The 20,572-nt window shown below is 45.3% G+C and overlaps 1 protein-coding gene across 1 annotated transcript in view; it reads left to right on the top strand.

Annotated features, from left to right (window-relative positions):
- Positions 1-20,572, top strand: part of LOC119174076 (uncharacterized) — a 99,546-nt gene that overhangs the window by 65,767 nt on the left and 13,207 nt on the right. Inside the window, exons 2-5 of the mRNA XM_075889660.1 lie at positions 6,894-7,263; positions 9,416-9,513; positions 17,740-17,912; positions 19,859-20,046. Of these exons, the coding sequence (XP_075745775.1) occupies positions 7,011-7,263; positions 9,416-9,513; positions 17,740-17,912; positions 19,859-20,046 (712 nt within the window). The 5' untranslated portion in view covers positions 6,894-7,010. The remainder of the gene's footprint in view (positions 1-6,893; positions 7,264-9,415; positions 9,514-17,739; positions 17,913-19,858; positions 20,047-20,572) is intronic.

Here is a 20,572-nt window from a genome sequence, read left to right as displayed (position 1 = left end):
CTTTTGATAAGAAATGTCTTTATTTTGTGCCTGTCGTATTCTCCCAAACCGCAAAACTCGCCTTCTGTTCTGTTGCGCCTCATACGCAAAGAGAGACAGAGAGAGAGAGAGAAGAAAAGAAAGGACGTCTGGTCTCTGCGGGGCGCGCTGAGCAGCCACAGTGAAAGCCGGAGAACCGGTCATTCTAAAATCCTTTGTAAACTCGCTTGAACCGATATTTGCGAGTACAATTGAAATTAAAATAGCAAGGTACAGGTTACGCAATAAATTATAACTTTGCAAAACAGCCATTCTGCGGAGAAGCGACGTGTCCGCTACACGTCTGGTTTGTTGCCCACTTCGTTGATGTGGTGGCTGATGACGATGAAGAATTATGGCCCACCCTTTTGCAGTGGGTGTGAAGCAGTAACCAACCCACTCAATACTAAATTCGCATTGTGCGACGCCTAATTGCCATTTTTCTCTACTACCTTGGTGTATTAGATTTAACCTAATTGCTTGCCCTACATAAAATCTGTAAGATATTTTCCCAAAGGAGCTTTAGGCCACGCCATGGCTCTGTGATAGAACACGCGGCTGTCCAGCAGGGGGCCAGGTTTCCAGTCCTGTTCAATACTGGATTTTGTTGTTGTTGTTGTTGTTGTTGTTGTTGTTGTTGTTGTTGTTGTTGTTGTTGTTGTTGTTCCTACAATTGTTACGGGCCCCGCCACGGTGGTCTAGTGGCTAAGGTACTCGGCTGCTGACCCTCAGGTCGCGGGTTTCAATCCCGGCTGCGGCTGCTGCATTTCCGATGAAGGCGGAAATGGTGTAGGCCCGTGTGCTCAGGTTTGGGTGCACGTTGAAGAACCCCGGGTGGTCGAAATTTCCGGAGCCCTCCACTACGGCGTCTCTCATAATCATATGGTCGTTTTGGGACGTTAAACCCTACATAAAAAATACAATTGTTACGGGCAACAGTGTTTATGTAAATTGACGGCGGCAGATAACTACGCCACCAAAATCAAAGTGCGATCTGATAAGAGTTTCGCTGTAAAAAAACAACATAAATTAATCGCAGAGTGCACTTCCCGCAGGTTTTATAAGCCCAGTGAGTGAAAGTCCCGTCCAGTTTGTAGAAAGGTGAAGTCACGCCGGCGTTGATATTGAGAACGGGACGCGATACGTGAATTGGTGTCAAGCAGTACTCACGCGGTCGGCAAATGCGTGGGACCGGATGCACCCCACTGTGATGTGCGATACATACGCCTGGAGGCACTGCTGGTGAAAACGCAGCGACTCACAGTGGGAGGGCGAGCGCCCTACAGATCAACGCCTACACGTTATACAGAGTACGTCACCCACACACATCCCCCCCCCCCCCACTACCATTTCATCTAGCATACTCTGAGACGGCGAGTTCATTATTGTCTTATGAATAAAGTATACAGGTGCACTGCAGATGTGTATGCATCTGCAGTATGAGCAAAAAAGAGGAGACGGAAGAGACGTCATGAAGCGTCGCAAAGAGCGCGCGAAACACCTTCATGAATTCACTCTTTTGTGGGTAGCGTGTCTTGGTGCAGGGAGAAAAGATAGACAAAAAGAAATGAAAAAAAAACATACATATGTGAAGGAAAACAGAGAGTGAAAAAAATTAGGGATGAATAAAAAAATTTCCATTCGAGCTCAAGATGCAACTTATGGCTATGTGTGTGCTACAAATAAGGAGAAAAATTGTACGCTGCGTGTAGCCATTTCACATTCTTGGCGTCAAATTCGCAAAAACCCTATTTCACAAGTGAATTTTCCCATTGGTCAGCTGAATTCGCTAATCCTATGTTCCACGTCGTGATTACCTGAAATAGTCTCTCAATAATATTATTAGCGTAAGTCGATCTCGTGAATATGGGTCCTGAATACGATTCAGTGTGCGCGTTATATGCACGGCTCACGATCATCTTGCCTGTGTTTCGACTCAACGATACCGATCAGATGCATCTTGGGATTAGCTATTACGTTTTATGTTTTAAGCAAAACCCTAGTGTTGATATTCTTTCATATTTTCATGTGCTATTTCACAGAAAAGAAACGACAAGAGGCTTGCCCTTTAACTTACACAAATGAAGCGCCTATGCCAAGGTCTTCGAGAAGTTTACAGCGGTTTCTGTTTATATCTTGCTCAGTCTAGCGTAAACAGTGTTACGCACAACCAATGGGAACACATGAGCGCGAATGTTGGACACTCGGCTCGGCCCTCTTATGCTATACCGAAAGGACTTGCTCACGCATTTCAAATACGCGCAGTGATGAACGAGAACATCCGCGCACCTTTTAGCAGTGGGAAAAGCTGTTTCGTTCATTCGTCTCACATTTTAACGAACCAAAATTAGCACAAGAGAAGATTGACTGCCCTGTATTCGCGTTCGTCTTATTTTGCGCTAATATCCCGTTGTTAGCATATATACTTCTCGGCCACGCGGAGAAGGGAAAGTGGGGAGAGGAGAAGGGGTGAAGTTTTCGCCCTGGGGAAATCATTCACGGTTATCGTGCTTGCTTATCACTTGAGTGAACAAGCTGTGTACATAAAATTCACCGAAAATTAGTAGCTGATCTTCCCCACTTAAGGCAGCCAGTAAAGTGCTAGCAGTACACGTGCAAGCCTCTGTGCCATCAGTCATAACATGGTGGTTTTTTTTTTTTGAGAAATGCAACTATAGATTGCCCAAGGCCTGAATACTTGTCCTTCTGCAAGGTATATGATGAGAGACGTACGCACTAAAGAAAGATTACTAGCGGTCGCCAAATTTAAACAGAGAGCAACGACAACACCTTTCAGGGTTCTGTTACAGCGATACGGCTGTGTGTCCAGAATATAAAAATACCTGGAAGCGTAAGTTGCCTGTGCGTTTTCAGCAACAAACTTGTCTCGATATTGTATCGGGCCTTCTTCAACGTGGTGCCTATCGGCGGGCGTCTTGATGTCACTGCGACATTGTAGTTACATAGTAAGAGAGAATATACGACACGGACGCGTTTGCACCCTTTCCAATGTGCAGGGCTGTGGCCATTTTGGCGCAGGTCTCGCAACGTAAGAAGTGGCAGAGCGAGAGGACGGCCCAGCAAGGCCTGTATGTTGGCTTTTCCTATACTCAGGCGTCTAAGCTGCTTTGCATTGTCCGTCTCTGGCTTTTGTTTTATTCAATTTATTCCCAAGTACATAGTGACAACTTAGTCTCTGTTGTCAGTGCTGCGGCGTTGCTGACCAGAGCTAGCTGCAGTACTATTCTACCATATTTCATGTACCATATATGCACTGGTAAAGACAAATTTCATGGTTGTAAACAACAGCAGGCGCCGTCGACATACTGAGGCGCTTGTAGCGACGTCGCTACAAGGGCCTCAGTATACGTCGACGCTGCGTACCGCTGTTTAGGAACATGAAACATGTCTATAGAAGAGGTAGAGAATGTGGGGAATGGGGTGGCATAGGTAAATACATGCCGATTCTATAGCATCTAAATGAGAACCGGTTGGTATACGCATCCATGGCTAAAACGGTTCAAACTAAAATAAAGCGCGGGCAATATAACCCGTGGCAAAAACAATTGTGTGTGAACGAGGCCCAAGTAGCGGGGTCAAAATACCTATTTTGTTTTCATGAATGGTCAGTGCTAGTTCCCACCAAAGCTAGGGCAGATGAAAGAGAGAGAGAAATAATTAAAAGGAAGAGACAGGGAGGTTAACCTAGACGAACTGGTTTGCTACCCTGTACGGGGGTGGGGAAAAGGGTCGGAAAGAGGGCAGATGAAAACATGGCGCTAGCCCTGCGGCTTTGACCTTTGGGCTGGGGAGTTATATTCGTTCAGTAAAGACTTTTGCATTCTTGACCATCAAATGAACATCCATATACGTAGTCGACAGGATCACCCGAAAGCAATAAAGAAGAAATAAACTACAGTGCTGAATGTGGCGTATGGAAGGAATAGTTAGCCCGTCGCTGCGGGGTACGAAAATGACCCATTAAATAAAGCAAGACAGACGAAAAGAAACAGGGAGAAAAGGGAAGATCGTTTTGAGAACACCGATGCTGATTTATACACCATCGCTGCACAGTGACACCCGAAGGCTACGTTCTGCGCCGATGGTACGATAGTTCGTGAATGGGCCTTGTGGGAGCATATACTAAAGCGCCCCCTGCTGGGAAGCACGTGCACGCAAAGTGGGAGAACGCACTGCTAGAAAAATAGACTAGCGACAGGGCGCCGCTGGTCTTGCCGCGTGCATTCACAAGAGTAGAACGCCCTTACTCCCATAAACAGCGAAGTTCGAGCAGTCAGCGCTCGATTTCGTTGCGTTAATGCGAAAATTATGCCGTTTCGCTTGGGTATACGTAATGCATTCTGGAAGACGGTAGCGTCAGCTCTCTATATCGCAAACGCGTAATGCATAACAGGTGCATTTCGAGTCAAAGCTCGTGCAGAAATCCTACGGCGAGGACAAAGAGCCCCATACGGAGCGATGATATCAAATCTCACTGGACTCAATGGCGTCGGGATCAGGTTTACCTATAGGGCGAGACGGCGCCAGTGGTTATTCTACATAAAACATTCTGCGGTAGTGGCGTAGTCGCCTGAGTGGCGCCTGTAAATAATATTGCAATGCTCCACTCTTCTGCGCAGTTCTCACGGCACGGCACTTTCGATAATAAACGCTTGATAGCATCGCTTGAATCTCGAGGATCTTGGCGATTTGTACTTAACGGATGTCCGCAATCTTTTTCTTCGGGCTTTGATTGAGCGAAGTGGGTGGATTGAGCATGCGCGAAGGGTCGACGAGAAAGCTTGTTCGCGCTGTCGTCACGATTCGCGTTAGCTCCGACGAGATTACTCAGCTCGGCCTTGTACAGCTCCTGTGGATAAGTGTCCCAGCTTTCCATTTACGGAGGTCATTAAGGCGGTGCCGTCTTGTCCTGTTCTCTGGCGCGACGTACGATTCCCATACAGCGGTAGCTTCGCGCAATTTATATTACCGTATTTCACTTTATAACTTGTGTTTGCTTCTGCTCACGATATCGCATTCAAAAACAGCATAACAGATGAAAACAGTAAAAATGAAAAAAAAAAAGAAACGGAGTGCGTTTTAAGTTGTGCTATGTTTTCAAAGCTCGAAGGAATACACAGGCAATCGCCACTGGAGGGCAGACAAAAAGGCAGTGGTCGTTGTGTCTCTTCACAGTGGCAAATCCAATAATTTTAGTTATACTTGGCTATGCCTTCGTCGAAATAGTAAATCGTCGTGATTGCCCGGCAACAATTTGCGGCTTCTTCCAACGCAGCAGATAAAGCTGATAACCAGTTTGCGGCTTCGTAGTCTTTCTTCGCTCAAGTTTCTCAACATAATTTTTTCGGAGTCCAAAACACAAACATTCGAAATTAAATGCACGTTGTTATAGACGCTGAATCTGGTGCATTTAGGCATTTTGTATCCCGTTCACTACAAAATATTTCATATTAGAAACAGCGCGAGGTAGACACGGACAAGAATTCACACAGGACCAGTGCTGATCTTGTGTGATTTTTTGTCTTCGTTTTAGGGGCGAAGCTCCTTATGGCGTGGCTTGTGCATCCCTCGTAGTACGTAACCACCAGTGGCACATACCCGAAATAGCGGTCCTTACAATGTCTGCTGAATGGGGGCACTTGTATATGATGAATACATGATGAAAAGATGTGAGATGGCTGTGCTTGAAGTTTTCACTAGACATATGGACGGACGAACAGACTGACACACGCACGGACGGACAGACAGAGGGATGGCCGCAAAAAGAGATGGACGGACAGACAGACGAATGAACAAACGGACGTATGCACCAAGGATCACATAGATAGGCGGACGCAAGAACGAATGGACAGACAGACTGACGAACGCTGCGCCCCACCCATCATCATTCACTCCGTGGATATGCTGTGATTTTTTTACGTGGTTTTCAACTGTTGTTAACACATACCAACTGACTCGCGTTCAATATTGTTGAGATAGAAAGTTTTCTATATTTGAGTAGCCCTACGAATACAGTTCAGGTCCTACATAATCAGATCATCCTACTCATGAATGAGCACTCACGCATATTTGTTGTCACTTTCGTTGTTCCTTTTGAGAGATAAGCGTCAATTGGAACGCGTTATAAGCGGGAGACTCTCAACCTTGTCATGGGCAGTCCGAAGAAGTGTAGCCAAGCATATCTGAGTGTCTTTCAGTGTTTGGAATAAAAACGGGTACCAGCTACTTTAAACATCGGAACCTGTATTTTTTTAACTCTGCAGTCCGCCTAAGGGGCAATAATGAAATAAGAAGGGGATGTGAGAAAGTGAAGATAAGCGTTCTCGGAACAATATTAATAATAATTGTTGAGGTTTAACATCCCCAAACCACCATAGGATTATGATAGACGCTGTAGTGGAGGGCTCCGGAAATAGGTTCTTTATCGTGCACCCAAATTTAAGCACACGGGCCTACAACATTTCCGCCTCCATCGGAAATGCAGCCGCCGCAGCCGGGATTTGATGGGTTAGCAGTCGAGCACTATGTACGCAGCGAGGATGTCACAATCACCTCAGAAAAGGAAGACGAAAGGCAAACAGAGGCTCATAATAAAAACGAAAACGAATCACACATCGAGTAGCATATAGTGCAAGTAATGCACATGAGAAGATATTCACGGAGTTCGTGGCATTGTGCTCGCAGGTTTTGCAACCTGAAAGGCCGGCGCGAATACAAGGACATGAGTAGGCACCATAGGCTACATCGTTTATTGACCAAACTATATTGGTCCCACCAAAACAATATTAGATGCTTTAATAATTTTTGTTCTGTTCTTTTCCAAGCATCATAATTCCTCTCCCAACCATTTGCAGGAACTTTCGTGACGAGAAGAGCCCACCGGCCAGACTCATGCTGCCGAGATAAACACATCGGCAAGGAACTCTTGCCGACAGCGTCGGCGCCACGAGAGAGTCCCGGCACCCAGTGCAATGGCGTCGCTACGACTATGGTGCGGGAGGCGAGCCGTCGCCGTGCTGCCAATGTCAGCGCTATGCTTTGGGACGGTGGTGCTGCTGTCGTGCCTCGCTTCTAGCGCGTCGGGCGCCCCGTACGGAGGAAGTCAATGGCTGCGAGTGCCCTTCAAGTACCACAACTACGAGGATATGACGGGAGTGCTGATCAACGCGACGTCCGTCAGGCCGGACCTGGCGACACTCTACTCTGTCGGACAGTCAAGACAAGGTAGGGGGGGGGGGGGCGATAATGACAACGCATATCTCAGTTGTCTGTGAACGATTAGTATACAAGTGTACACGGCTCATGGAGGCCTATTTGAAAGTATAGCGTGTAACTGCACACGATGAATAGAAATTCTAGACTTGTGCAGCTTCTCGCCGTATAGTTTAAAATATTGCCAACAAGCCCACGTGTACTATCATTTCGGTTTATTTGTTAAGCGTTTGGAGGAGGCGTCAAATGATGCTTAGAATAATGCATTCAGATAAGGTGTATAAATTCACAGTGACTTGACGACGAAATCGCCGAATGGCATGACATGGCAATGCGGTTTTTGCAGTAAGTGATAGTCACGGTAATTGTTGGCATTTGGTATCCCAAAGCTATTAGATGGCTGTGAGGAACGCCGTAGTTCATGGCTCCGGAAGTGTTGACCACCTGGGGTTCTTTACCTTGGGCCTAAACCTATGTACGTGTGCTTCAAGCATTTTTGCCCCCACCAATCTATTATTCAGTCATGAAATCCCGCGATCTTAAGGTCACCACTCGGGCACCATGGCTACTTGAACAACATGGTGTGACACTTTCAAACAGACCGAGTGCCTTTAAAGAACACACTGTAACGCTTTGAGGGCATGCAGCTCTGTCAGCGTGGTCTGTCATTACATTTTCATTTCTACAATTCAATTTCGCTTCTTTCGCGACAAAACAAGTAAAGGTCGGATTACAAAAACATTTTTGGTTCCTAGCGAATTTTTAGTTCTGGCCTATGCGACGAATGCACAGAATAATGTACCCAGGTATCAGTAACAGGACGTGATGATGAATTCATGCGAACTTTTACCCGGGCCATCAACAAACGCGATCACCATAAGTTACATAAGTGACCAACAAAATGAAAAACTTTTCTTCTTTTCCATATGCGCAACAAACTCACATACTCAAAGAGTTCAGTGAATATAGGTACCTTGGCGTAACAATAACCAAAAATCTAGGTTGGAATATGCATGCATCGAACATTTGCGCATTCACCTTCCGTAAGCTATGCTTTCTCAAGTACAAACTTCGTCTTGCCCCGCCATCTGCAAAGCTGTTAGCCTATAATACCATCATTAGACCTACTCTCGAATATGCACGCGTCATTTGGGACCCCTACACTAGAAAAAAACGTTCATGCAATAGAAATGATTCCACGTAAATGCATTAGGTTTATATTTTCTAAATACTATGACAGACTCCCCCACTGCTATCATGAAAGAAAATAATATACAAGAACTCTAGCTTCGTTGAAAAATTCTGAGATAAAAATTTATTTTCAATTTAAAAAAACAAACGTTCCACACTAGATGCCTCTACGTTTATACAGCCACTGACATCATGAGAAACTAGAAATCGTCATGCTGCGTCGATAACACCATTCCTGACACGTACCAACACATTGAAGTTCTCTTTTTTTTTTTTCATCGTACCATTGCAGAGTAAAACGCCCTGCCGTTTGAGTCGCTACAACACATTGAGTACTTCGACTTCATCACGTCATAACTGTAAACACTATCTCTTTTTTTGTTCGTATGTACAGGAAGTACGTGCACTAGTAATCCCAGCCGTTTACACGAATGTGTTAACGTAATAATACTCGAATTGCTGTTCCATGTGTTATATTGCGAGTATGTATTTGTGTACATTTACTTCTTCTGGCAGTGAATTGTTACTGATTTATGTGGGGAAAATGGTGTTGAATATAAATTGCTATGTGTTATTGTTTGCATGAGTGTATTAATTTCGTGTGTATAATGCGCGTGTGGACTACTGATTGACTATGATTTTTTTGTACAAGTGCTTGTTCCCACTCATGCATGGGCTGTGATTTGAGCTTACAGTATTCTGTAAATAAATAAATAAATAGGTGAATAAATAAATAAATAAATAAATAAATAAATAATCTAAGCGATGAACGTACATTGATCAATACAGGTACAGGGTGATTAAATGCCAGTTACGGATCCCCTGCATTGAAAATAGCAGCCAGTGGTAGGGTTGTGGAGCACAAGTCTAACTTGAGTTTTTACTTTACAATGGTACTATTACTTAACCGTAACTTTTCAAGCCCCTGAAGTAACCTCTTGTTTCTCGAACTTTTGTCTTTGCGTTCTTGCAGGCCGAGAGCTGTGGGTTCTCATGCTGTCGTCGCGTTCGACGAATGGCAAACTGCTGAAGCCCTCCATGAAATACGTCGCGAACATGCACGGGAACGAGGTACGCAAGTGCGCACTACAATCGCTTCGGCACTTCGTCTAAAATGAAGTAAGCTGCAAGGCAGACAGGCAGAAAAGGAACTATTTCTTTTTATTATCTTTTATTCCCCTCACCCCTTTTCCCAGCACAGGGTAGCCAGCCGGTTTAAGAACTAGCTAACCTCCCTGTCCTTCCGCTTAAACGTTCCTTCTCCTCCTTATTGAGATCCTGAGGAGCCAGCCAGTGCAGTCCGGCAGAGGACCCCTGGCTTGCTGTGGGCTAATTCCATGTTGAAGCCGAGAGGCCATGTGAATGCTCCAGCGCCGGAGCTAACTTACAAAGCTGGCTGTGACACTTGTCCGCCTCTGTGAAACATGTGGTGCTCGGCTGCGGCCTCGAAGGTCTCGGCTTCGATCCCAGCCGTGGCAGGCGCATTCCGATGACGGCAGAATGGTAGAGGACCATGTACTGTGCGAGGTCAGTGCCCGTTAAAGAACACTAGATGATCGAAATTTCCGGAGCCCTCTACTACGGCGTCTCTCATGATCATCTCGGGGTTGCGGGACGTAGGACCCCAGATTGATATATCACGTTAAATTCCACATATATGTGAAATTTAACGTCTCAAAACCACCATATGATTATTAGAAACGCCGTAGCAGAGGGCTCCGGAAATTTCGACCACCTGGGGTTCTTTAGCGTGCGCCCAAATCTAACTAAGCAAACGGGCCTACATTTCTGCCTTCATCAAAAATGCAGCCGCCGCAGCTGAAACTCGATCCCGCGACCTGCGGGTCATTGCCGAGTACCTTAGCCACTAGACCACCACGGCGGGGCGGTAAGACCCCAGATATTATTATTTTCGGCTGCGGCATTATTGGTAAAAGAAAACAGGTCTTTCGTTGCTCGCATTCGGTTCGCGTTGCGGGCCAACTCTGAGCGATGGGTATACACAGGCTGTCTCCGTCGGTGGGCGTGGCTGGTAAGCATTGGCGCGTGATAAGCAAATGCGTGGAGGTTTTTTGTATATCAGAGGCCATTCTTTCGTTTTCCAATGTAACTGCTTGACGGTGATCATGTCGCACACCGCCGAGTGCCTCGATGCGCTCGTTCGCCTCCACTGGGCGCATCGAGGCGCTGCCTCTAGAATCACGTTCACCGATTTTCTCGCACAGAACATCAAATAAAAGTTTTGTTCACTTTCTTGAGGCGCAAGACTATCGCCTTTTATACGAAAATTGCAGTGAAACATGCAGATACGGAACCAAAATTTTTAAGGACATTCGGCGCTTTACCTCGAGCTTTGAGAGCTTCGCTATATATATAAAAACAGTGAGAAAGAAATAAAGAGAGGGAAAGACGAAGAAAAGAAAGAAGAGAAAGTTATAAAGAAAGAAAAAAGGAGAAAGGGGTAGCAATAAGTAATAATAAGGAAAACAGTACAACAGAAAGACAAAAAAAGAAAAGAAAGGGGAAATAGAAAAAAAGATTTATAGGGTCAGTCATGCATTTGCTAGACAGAAAACTCGAAGGTAAAGACATCTTTTTTTTTTCTTTTCAGTCGATGTATTGATGCTGCCCTGTCAGCTTTCGAAAACTTTCTGCACCTTACGTAGTTCCGCAATGCCAAGTTTGGAGGCACCTGACCTGCTTTTGCGTTGCCTCCGCAATCGAACCACCTTTGACCAAGCTAAGATGTCACGTTATCACGTCATCATGTGGCTATACGTCGTGTGACCTCCCAGTGGTGTCATGATGACTTCATACTACCGTCACTAATATCGGCAATCTGCAACGGCATCGTGACGTCATATAGTGACGTCATCAATTGAATATTTTCTGCCTTTTCAGTAGGGTAGTCACCTTTTCTGAAACAAAAAGCCAGTCCTTCGAATGTTGAGGGGGGAGGGGTGATGAGCTACCAGGAGACTAAATTATTGCTGAACAATAGACGCCATGCCAATTTACTGGCGTCCAGTGCCATTTAATGTTTTTATTTATTTATTTGTACATACTGCAGGCCCTAATCGGGCCCATGCAGGAGTGGATACATAGAAGTAACATGAGGCATAATAACGCTCCACAAAAAGAAAAGAAAGAAAGTATTGATACACATAGGATACTTCACGATTCACATGTATACATTTTTAGAAAAATCAATCTCTTCTAGACGGTTGACCAAAGATTCCAGCGTAGAACAATTCACAGCATTGACTGGCAGCCTATTCCGAAAACTAATGGCCATTGGGAATAAAGAATACTTATGTGTATTGACACGGCTAGCAGGTTAAAATAACGTTGCTTTCCTTGAGCAAATAAACCAGATGCGCAAACATAAACTGCACAATGAGAATAAGTACTTGTCTAACTGCCGGCATAAAAATACCTGTGATAAGAATGACACTTCCTTCACTGCTCTCAAAGAAAAACTGGTCAATGACGGTGGGTGTGGACCGGCAACCAGCTCGCTGGCCAAGAAACCAGCCGAGCCGGTTGGTTTAGGCCTGTTGGTCTAAAACGGGAGATGTGAAAACCCTACTCCCTTGATCGTCCCCGACGCCGCGGGTTGCCGACGATCACTTTACTTTTCGCGCTTGATGAGGCATCTAAGACTATAGCCTCAAAAAGTTGGCCGCCATCCCACCCTGCGATCGCAAATGTTTAGCAAGGCTGTTTCAAACGCAACACATGCTGTATACAGGAAGGAAAAGGGGTATGCTCTGTCATTACTTTAGAATAATGTGGGTGATAATCCCTTTGCGGTGGTTGTGGCAGACGTGACGATATTACCTGCCAAAAGTCTGCCACATCGACATTTGTGGTCGCTGTGGCAGACCAGTCGCAGTGGCAGACGGCGACCATATTTAGCTAGACGAGCTTGTTGCCTTCGTCGAGCCTCACTCTGTTCTTCTGGTGTCAATAATTTCTGCAATCTACCCATGGCAGTCATGACAGGGGCCTCCCTTCTTCGTATGAAAACGGTAAAAACGCGTGGGGAGAAGAAGGCACCGTTGGTCGTCATTCAAAGCCTTTGTGCGAAGTTCAAGGCAGCTGCAACATAATCTGAAACGCATGAGAGGATGTTCCCGTTTTTGAAAGACGCACTATCATCCATCATGCGGATTCGGTGCTCGTTTTGGGGTTTTCTTCTTTGAAATGACTGTTGAGCTCTAAGTTTCATGCTTGATTGCAAAGAAACCTTGAACTGCTAAGAGGTCGAAATTTAGTTGTGGTGTTGTAGTAGTGCACTGGAACTACCGCTGGATAAAGGCACTCTATTCTACAGCAAACTTGTTCATAGGCTCGTCTCTCCACATCTCCGAATGCCCTTCTTCAGCGTGCGAGGTGAAAACGCAAAGATCGCGCGCATCTTCTAGCAGGGGCGCGTGCGAGCATCTTCTGGTGATGTAAGGGCCCTTTAAGCAGGCGTTTTGTGTTAACGCCACACACTTTTCCGACCAGTTTGAAGTATAGAGCGTTGCTGTAAATCTGCTTAGAAGCATAGAAGGTCGCCAAGTTCCACATTGCCATCAGGCTTGGCCCCACTATTGCGAAGCTGCTCACCAGCTCATCTTTCTCTTTAGCATTGCACCCCCAGCGCAAGTTACGTTAATGTTTTACTAAAGGTTTCAGCATTCTAGGACAAGTTATACCGCCTCAACCCCCTCCCAAAAAGAAAAATAAAACAGCATGTTCTCAAGGTGACGTGCTGCAGTCTCAAGCGGTGCGTCAGTCCTTACTTTGGTTATTATATGACAATGCGGAATTGCTGCAGGAGGAAAGCAGTACTGTGCAGTTGCCAGCTACAAGCAACGATACCCTACGAGCTATAGTGTAGCATAAATAATCACCAATTCTCGCTACTGTTTGTGAAATGATAACTAATATTGACTGTGCCAGCAAATGACGGATAGTGTAGGTCATAGTGTTAGATATTGCATGCTACAGTACTGCCTAACCACTGACTTCGACGAGGACCTGTTCAAAAACTGTGCCATAGAAGCGGTGCGACCCTCATGAAACATGTAAAGCATCGGAACCCAATTATGTCACCGCGTAATTTAGGCTTGGGAAGTCCGTGCGTGTCACTTGGACGCACGTAACATCCTCTTAGGCCACCACACGTGTATATATCATAAATGTTTTTCATTAATTATTTGGTTATTACTAAGGAAGTTGAAAAAAATTTTCTGGAGTGGAAGCTCCCGCAATGCTTTGCCAGCAGTAGTGAAGCCAGCTTTTGCCCTCGAAATATCTCAGAAACATGCCATTTTTTGGTGGTGCCCACTTAGACATCAAGTGGCTTTTATCTGTTAGTTTACAGGCTACGTTAATCATAAATTCAAAGATAGTTGTTTCGAAGAAATAATCTGCCGAGACTAGTAGTGTCGGTGACTTAATCTCCAATAAAATTTGCCTTTACATCGAGGCTTCCTAAGGAAAACTAGTAACACAAGGACGCACTTTAAGCACTATCTAACCCGAAAAGGTTGTCATGTTAAACTTGTTGAGCATGCGTGAAAAACGCTCCTTCCCAATCGCCGAACACCAACAGCTCATCATGCACCAAGTAAGATGGCTGCCCCAGCCGCCATCTTACGGTTGGCACGGCCTTACCACTTCAGACGTGGGCAAAAATTTTGACTCCAGCATTTTTTAAAACCTCCTTAGTTAATATCTAATTGTTTTATTTTGTCTAAACCTATTTTAAATATGGAAGGTTTAAAAAGAATCAGGTTGAACCTACTCCTTGATTGGTGACAAATTCTTGTATAGGCATTTCAATGGCCGAATCACAGGTGGGTTCCGCACAGTGCACAGATTTTCCTAAAGGATGACATGGAAATGTAATTATTCTTTCTGGTATTTTTTGTTGAGGACGTTATATGTAAAGCTATTATGACGAACAATAAAACGCTACAACAAAACCAGACCAAGAACAGAGGCTTTCCGGGATGTATCAAATTATGTGTTCCTTCGTTTACTTGACTCCGTGCAATCGATGCAGTTACGTTCTGTAGCAATAAACTTCACCGAACCCAGCATCTCTCGATGTTGTGAATTTTATTATGTAGTGGGGACGGCTTTCTGCTCTCCCATAGTAGAGTACCAAGTACTCTAAATCGTTGAACATTTTTCTAAACACAGATGGAGCACTTGTCACACAAAAGGCATTTATACGGTGTTTCACAGAAGCCTAATACTGTGAACCTTTTGCCTGGGGACGGCTTTAAGCTCTCCCATAGTAGAGTACCCTGTGCTCTAAATCGTTACCTCTTTTTCTAACACCCCCCCCCCCCCTTGTACGGGACGGCCCAGTGCTCTCCCATAGTTGAGTACGAAGTACTCGATATTGTAAAACACTTTTAAATGCGAAGTATTTCTTGGCGAACTTCGGCGACTTTGAGCGTATCTATATAGCCGCCTACGACTTTTAGCTCTCCTGGCCGTTTCGATAATCGTATCGATACCAAATTTGGTATGTCTTAACATGACTGTATGAAGAACATATTTGACTAGTCATACTATGAAAATGAAAAGATGGATGTCATGAATGACATGATTTACATTTTATTGTCCTGCAGTTCTTACGGTGGTCTAGTTCACATGGCATGTTGCCAAACTAGTATAGTATGGCATGATTGCATGGCGAGCGCAAGCGACAGACCCTAACATGAAAATCATGACATGCGTGTCATGTAATAACATGACTACATGCTACGCTCATGACGCGCTGGCGGCAATTTCGCTAGCTTCACTTATACCAAATGTGGTATTACGGGACGTGAATGGATGACGAAGGCATGTGACTGGTGCAAACATAATAATAATCAGATGTGTGTCAGGAAACAGCTTGACTACATGCCACGCTCATGATGCGCTGGCGGCCGTTTCGCTAGCTTCACTTATACCAAATTTGGTATTACGGGACGTGAATGAATGACGAAGGTATGATACTGGTTCAAACATGATAAGCATAAGGTGCGTGTCATGTGAGAACATCACTGCATGCTACGCTCATGATGCGCTCGCGGCCGTTTCGCTAGCTTCACTTGTACCAAACTCGGTATTACGTGACGCGAACGGACGACATAGGTAAATGACACATCCAAACATGATAATCCCGACATGCGTGTCCTGTAACAACATAGCTGCATGCCACACTCTAGATGCGCTCGCGGCCGTCTCGCTAGCTTCACATATGCCAAATTTGGCATTAAGTGACGCCAATAAATGATGAAGGTATGTGACTGGGACAAACATGATAATCATGAGATGCTTGTCATGTGAGAACATGACTACACTCCACAGTCAAGGTGCCAATACACTTAGACGTGACGCGGTGCGCCTGCTCGCCGGCGTTGCCACGCCAGGCGCCGGTCCTGCCATATACTCGCAGGCACGCGCCGCACTGCGTTGCTTCGACGCATGCGCGTTTCAGTGCATCCAGCGTCCCTCTATCACGAAAAGAGGGAGACGCAGTGTTGATGGGTAACGCATCGGCGCGAAATGCAGCATGTCGCATTTCGCGCTGGTTGCCGTCGGGCCGCGCCGACGGACGCTGGTCGCGTCTGGCGTCAGACTAAAGAGTGCTCGCGTTTTGCTAACGTAGCGTCGCTCTGCCAATGCGCACGCGTCAACGCTACATTGTAGTATACTGTGCCCTTCGTGATGTGCTCGCGGCAGTTTTGCTGGCTCAACATATACAAATTTCGGTGTTACGTGATGTCGATGGATGACGAAATACATGACTGGTGCAAACATGACAATCCTGACGTGCGCTTCATGTAAGAACATGACAACATACCACGCTCATAGCGTGCTCGCAGCCGTTTTGATAGCTCCACAAACACTAAATTTGGTGTCACGGGACGTGAATAGATGACGAAGGTAAACGACACATTCAAACATGATAACCATGACACGGAAGTCACGTACGGCATCATTTACCTCCACCTCGTAACGTTGCGGTTATTTTAAAGTGACATATCAACATTTCCCATTCGTGCTTCACATATCACCGATTCCCCCTGTACATGGAAAATGCTCATTTTTTTTTCTAAACACAAAATTCACACCTCTTCCGCTTACTGCTTGGTAAGCAGGTCCACGGGACGGTTTTCAGCTCTCACATTATAGAGTACTAAGTACTCCAAATCGTCAACCACTTTTTTTAAACACACATCACTCCTTAGGAGTACGAGGAAAACGCTCCTCCGCTTTGTGTTGTTTGTATGGTATCAAATATTCTAAATCCTTTACGGGACGGCTTTAAGCTCTCCCTTAGTAGAGTAACTAGTACTCTATATCTTAACCCCCTTTTCTAAAAACATCAAGTGTGAGGCCTCGCGGGATGGATTCATGCTTTCCCATAATAGAGTACCCAGTACGCTAAACCAGTACCACTTTTGCTAAACAGAGGGTTTCAATATCGCAAGCGTTGTACCACGAAAAACTTCCTGTCACCTCGTTTACCAGCTCTTAACGACAAAACTGAAGGCACGCATTCAAGTGTTTTTCAAGGGTAAGGAAAGCCTGTTTTTAGTTTTTCAGAAATTAGGAGTGCGCGTGAAGTTCAATTTCATGTAGCTAAAAAGAATATTTTTTCAAATATATTTCGCCAAATAAAGGAAGAAAAGTGTAGAAAATGAGCAGACTATTTTTACAGCTCTTTTTGCCCACCGATGCTATATGGCACATCGGTGGAAGAAACCGTATGTAATCAAGGGCCCGTGTTTGTAAACAGTGAAAGCATCCATAAAGCTTGTCCGACTTACACGCGTCTCATTGTGACTGAGTCAACTTACGGCTCTGGTATAGTAGCGAGTGTACATAGCGCTTTAAAGCGTTCACAGCCTATACTAAAACACACTCGGCAAGCCAGAGCACGATAGTACTACGGTGAGCTAGAAGACAGTGCTGCAAATTGTCTGTACTGTAATGCGATAACATTACATGTTTCATTGCACGAGCCCACTCTTGCCAGAAAGCCGTAACAGAAAAATCTTAACGCAACTTTAGTCATCTTCGAGGGCGTGTTCGAGGTTGTTCGAAAAGTGAGCGTTCGAGTAGCGAACGTTGGCAGGCGGTTGATTACATGGTACTCCAAATGCTTACGATGCTGCCATTCGAGGCTTTTGGAGAGGCTTGCAGACATCTCTCACCAATACATCACCTTTTTCACCTTTTTTTGTCATTTAACTTGGCCCCTGTTATCTTCCTCTCAATATACGTACACGCATGCAGGTTGTGGGCAAGGAGCTCATGCTTCAGCTGATAGCCCACCTGATCAACGGATACGACAACGACCCGCGCATCCGGTGGCTGCTGGACAACACCAACGTCCACATCATGCCCAGCATGAACCCCGATGGCATGTCCATCTCCAGAGAAGGACAGTGCGTGGGCCTACGTGGTCGGTGAGTCCCTATGACGATATACGTTCGCTAAACGTTTTCCTGTCTTCACTGCCTCCTGTTCTTTACGCACATGTCCTGTTCTACGCACATGCGTTCATCAGGGGAAACATGCCACAACCAACACAAGGTCGTGCATCGACCTCGTCTTTGCCAACTTGGTGGAGGCCGTAAAGGAGCCAGCTGATTGATTGATATGTGGGGTTTAACGTCCCAAAACCACCATATGAATATGAGAGACGCCGTAGTGGAGGGCTCCGGGAAATTTCGACCACCTGGGGTTCTTTAACGCGCACCCAAATCGGAGCACACGGGCCTACAACATTTGCGCCTCCATCGTAAATGCAGCCGCCGCTAAAGGAGCCAGTTGATCACGCGGGGATCCTTTCCAAAACCTCCCTCGCCACACCCCGCCCCATCACCTTACCCGTTTCCCGTTGACATTGACGCTGACATTAGCTTGATTTGATGCGACCTATAGAGATGAAAAGTTGTCAGGTATTATGAGAAATATAGAAGCAAGTCGTGGCATTCTAAATTATATGTCGGACGAGTGCACCAATCTCGCTGTTTTATCGGACTTCTTCAATAACATGGGAACTGGTGTAGTGTGACGTCTACGAGAAAGCTTGCATGCGTGATTATGTAAAAAAAAAAACGTAGCACTACAGGTATTTAAACGCAAGCATGAGTCAAGCATTAGAGCTCGCAATAAGCTCAAGCTGTCTGATATTCCTAAATTTGTCCAACTGCTTTCTGTATAAGATATAGTTCAAAATATGCCCTTTTTATTTTATTAACGAAATGAGCACATGTTCCTTCACAACAAGCGTCCAGATAGCTAGTTAAGCTGTGCGGATGCAGGTCGGTTGGTTTATGGAATTTATTCTCTCGATGCAACTCCGGCTCTTTCGACCACCTGGAGTTCTTTAATGCGCACCAAATACAGTACACGGGCCTCTAACATTTTGCCTCCGTTGAATTTCGCGCATTTGTGTCGTAACAAAGTCCTGTGGTCAGGAAATGACGGTCAGGAAATTGGCACCTTCCATGCTCAATCTCACGAGAAAAGTAGACATTAAGGGTATATTTTTTTTTGGGGGGGGGGGGGTTAAACTCAACATTAATGAGAACCAACAAAGAGCTATGCAGCCATATCTCTCTGCATCCCCAGATGTGACTTTAAACAGACAAACAAGCCAAAAAAGTAAAAGTGACGTCTTTTATAGTAATTATGATAGAAATGTGGAGAAAATGGAGTGGACGAAAAGACAACTTGCCGCCGGCCGGTATCGAACCTGCGACACGTACTTTCACTCGCTTAATCAACTATTGGTTGTTATTATATTGTAGTCTCATAGCCAGCAGATAACTAACAGGCTGATAGACCCTGACGCTCAATCTGAAGTGACTGCAACGCAAATCACTGCATATCCACGAAGTGAATGCTCGCGAATCACTATGCACCGGATCGGGACTATGCACTATGCACCGGATCGGGACTACTAAAAAAACGACCATGATTCCTGTTGTTGTTGCTGATAAAGTCTCGGATTAATGCTTCTCTTTAGTATAACGGCTTGGTGGCTGAAGGCGAGGTCGAGGAGTTGCAGAGGAAGGAGTTGAGAGAAAGGAAAAGTTTCAGAGGAAGGAGTTGCAGAGGAAATTTGGCAAACGCGAATCTATGCGTGACCTTATGTTAGTTGTGGTGTCTCCTCTGAGAAACGAGTTCCAGGTTATACACTTCCACGTGGTGGACAAACCAATCGCTGACAGAGATGTTGACGTCGAAATCTGCCGCCATGTGCTGGTTCTGCATAGACAGTACTAAGCACAAATGTTTCGCACCGGCGCTTCGACTAAGGACGACGACTACCCTCGACGACTTCTCGAACATCGTAGGGGCCTAAGGAACTTCGCCCCTAATATCAAACTTCCTAACACTGCAGGTACAACAGTGCGGGCGTGGACTTGAATCGCAACTTCCCGGACCCGAGTCACACGGTGCGCAACGTGGAGGAGCCGGAGACGGCGGCGGTGCGCAAGTGGATCGACACCATCCCCTTCGTGCTCTCGGGCAACTTGCACGGGGGCGCCATGCTGGTTCGGTACCCGTATGACGACACGTATGGACAGAGTGAGTGAACCGCAGACGCGCGGTATTCGAATGAACCCGGTTGCGTGTTTAGCACACTTAGCTATAGGTCCATTCGAAGAAGATCGACTGTCACGAAGAAATTGCAGACAGAGTGGGGCATACAGTGATGACGAAAGAGCGGAAAATCAAAAGCAGACTTCACATTTTTTTTAAACTTGGGAAAATATACAGTCAATATTTTTATCACATATTGTGTATTATTTAAATCTTGTTATACATGTACCCTTCTTTAAAATTTTGTTACACATATTTACACGACCCGCGCTAACGCAGCGACTCTTTCAAAAGCTTAACTGGACTTCTGGAGTCCCAACAATATCTATAAATACGATGCACTGTATTAGATTCTGTTGTAAATTGTGTGCTGTTTTCATCATATGACATAAACAAAAAGTGACAAGCATAGAGTGGGACAGTGCATCAACGGCAAGCTTTACCGAAGATCGAAATATAAATGGACTATTAAATATTGAGCAAAAAATTGTCATATCTTGTCTCTTACATA

This window comes from Rhipicephalus microplus, chromosome 3, assembly GCF_043290135.1.
Source record: "Rhipicephalus microplus isolate Deutch F79 chromosome 3, USDA_Rmic, whole genome shotgun sequence".
Lineage (NCBI taxonomy): Eukaryota > Metazoa > Arthropoda > Arachnida > Ixodida > Ixodidae > Rhipicephalus > Rhipicephalus microplus.
Note: the sequence above shows the minus strand (reverse complement) of the source record. Positions and strands in the feature narration are given on the sequence as shown.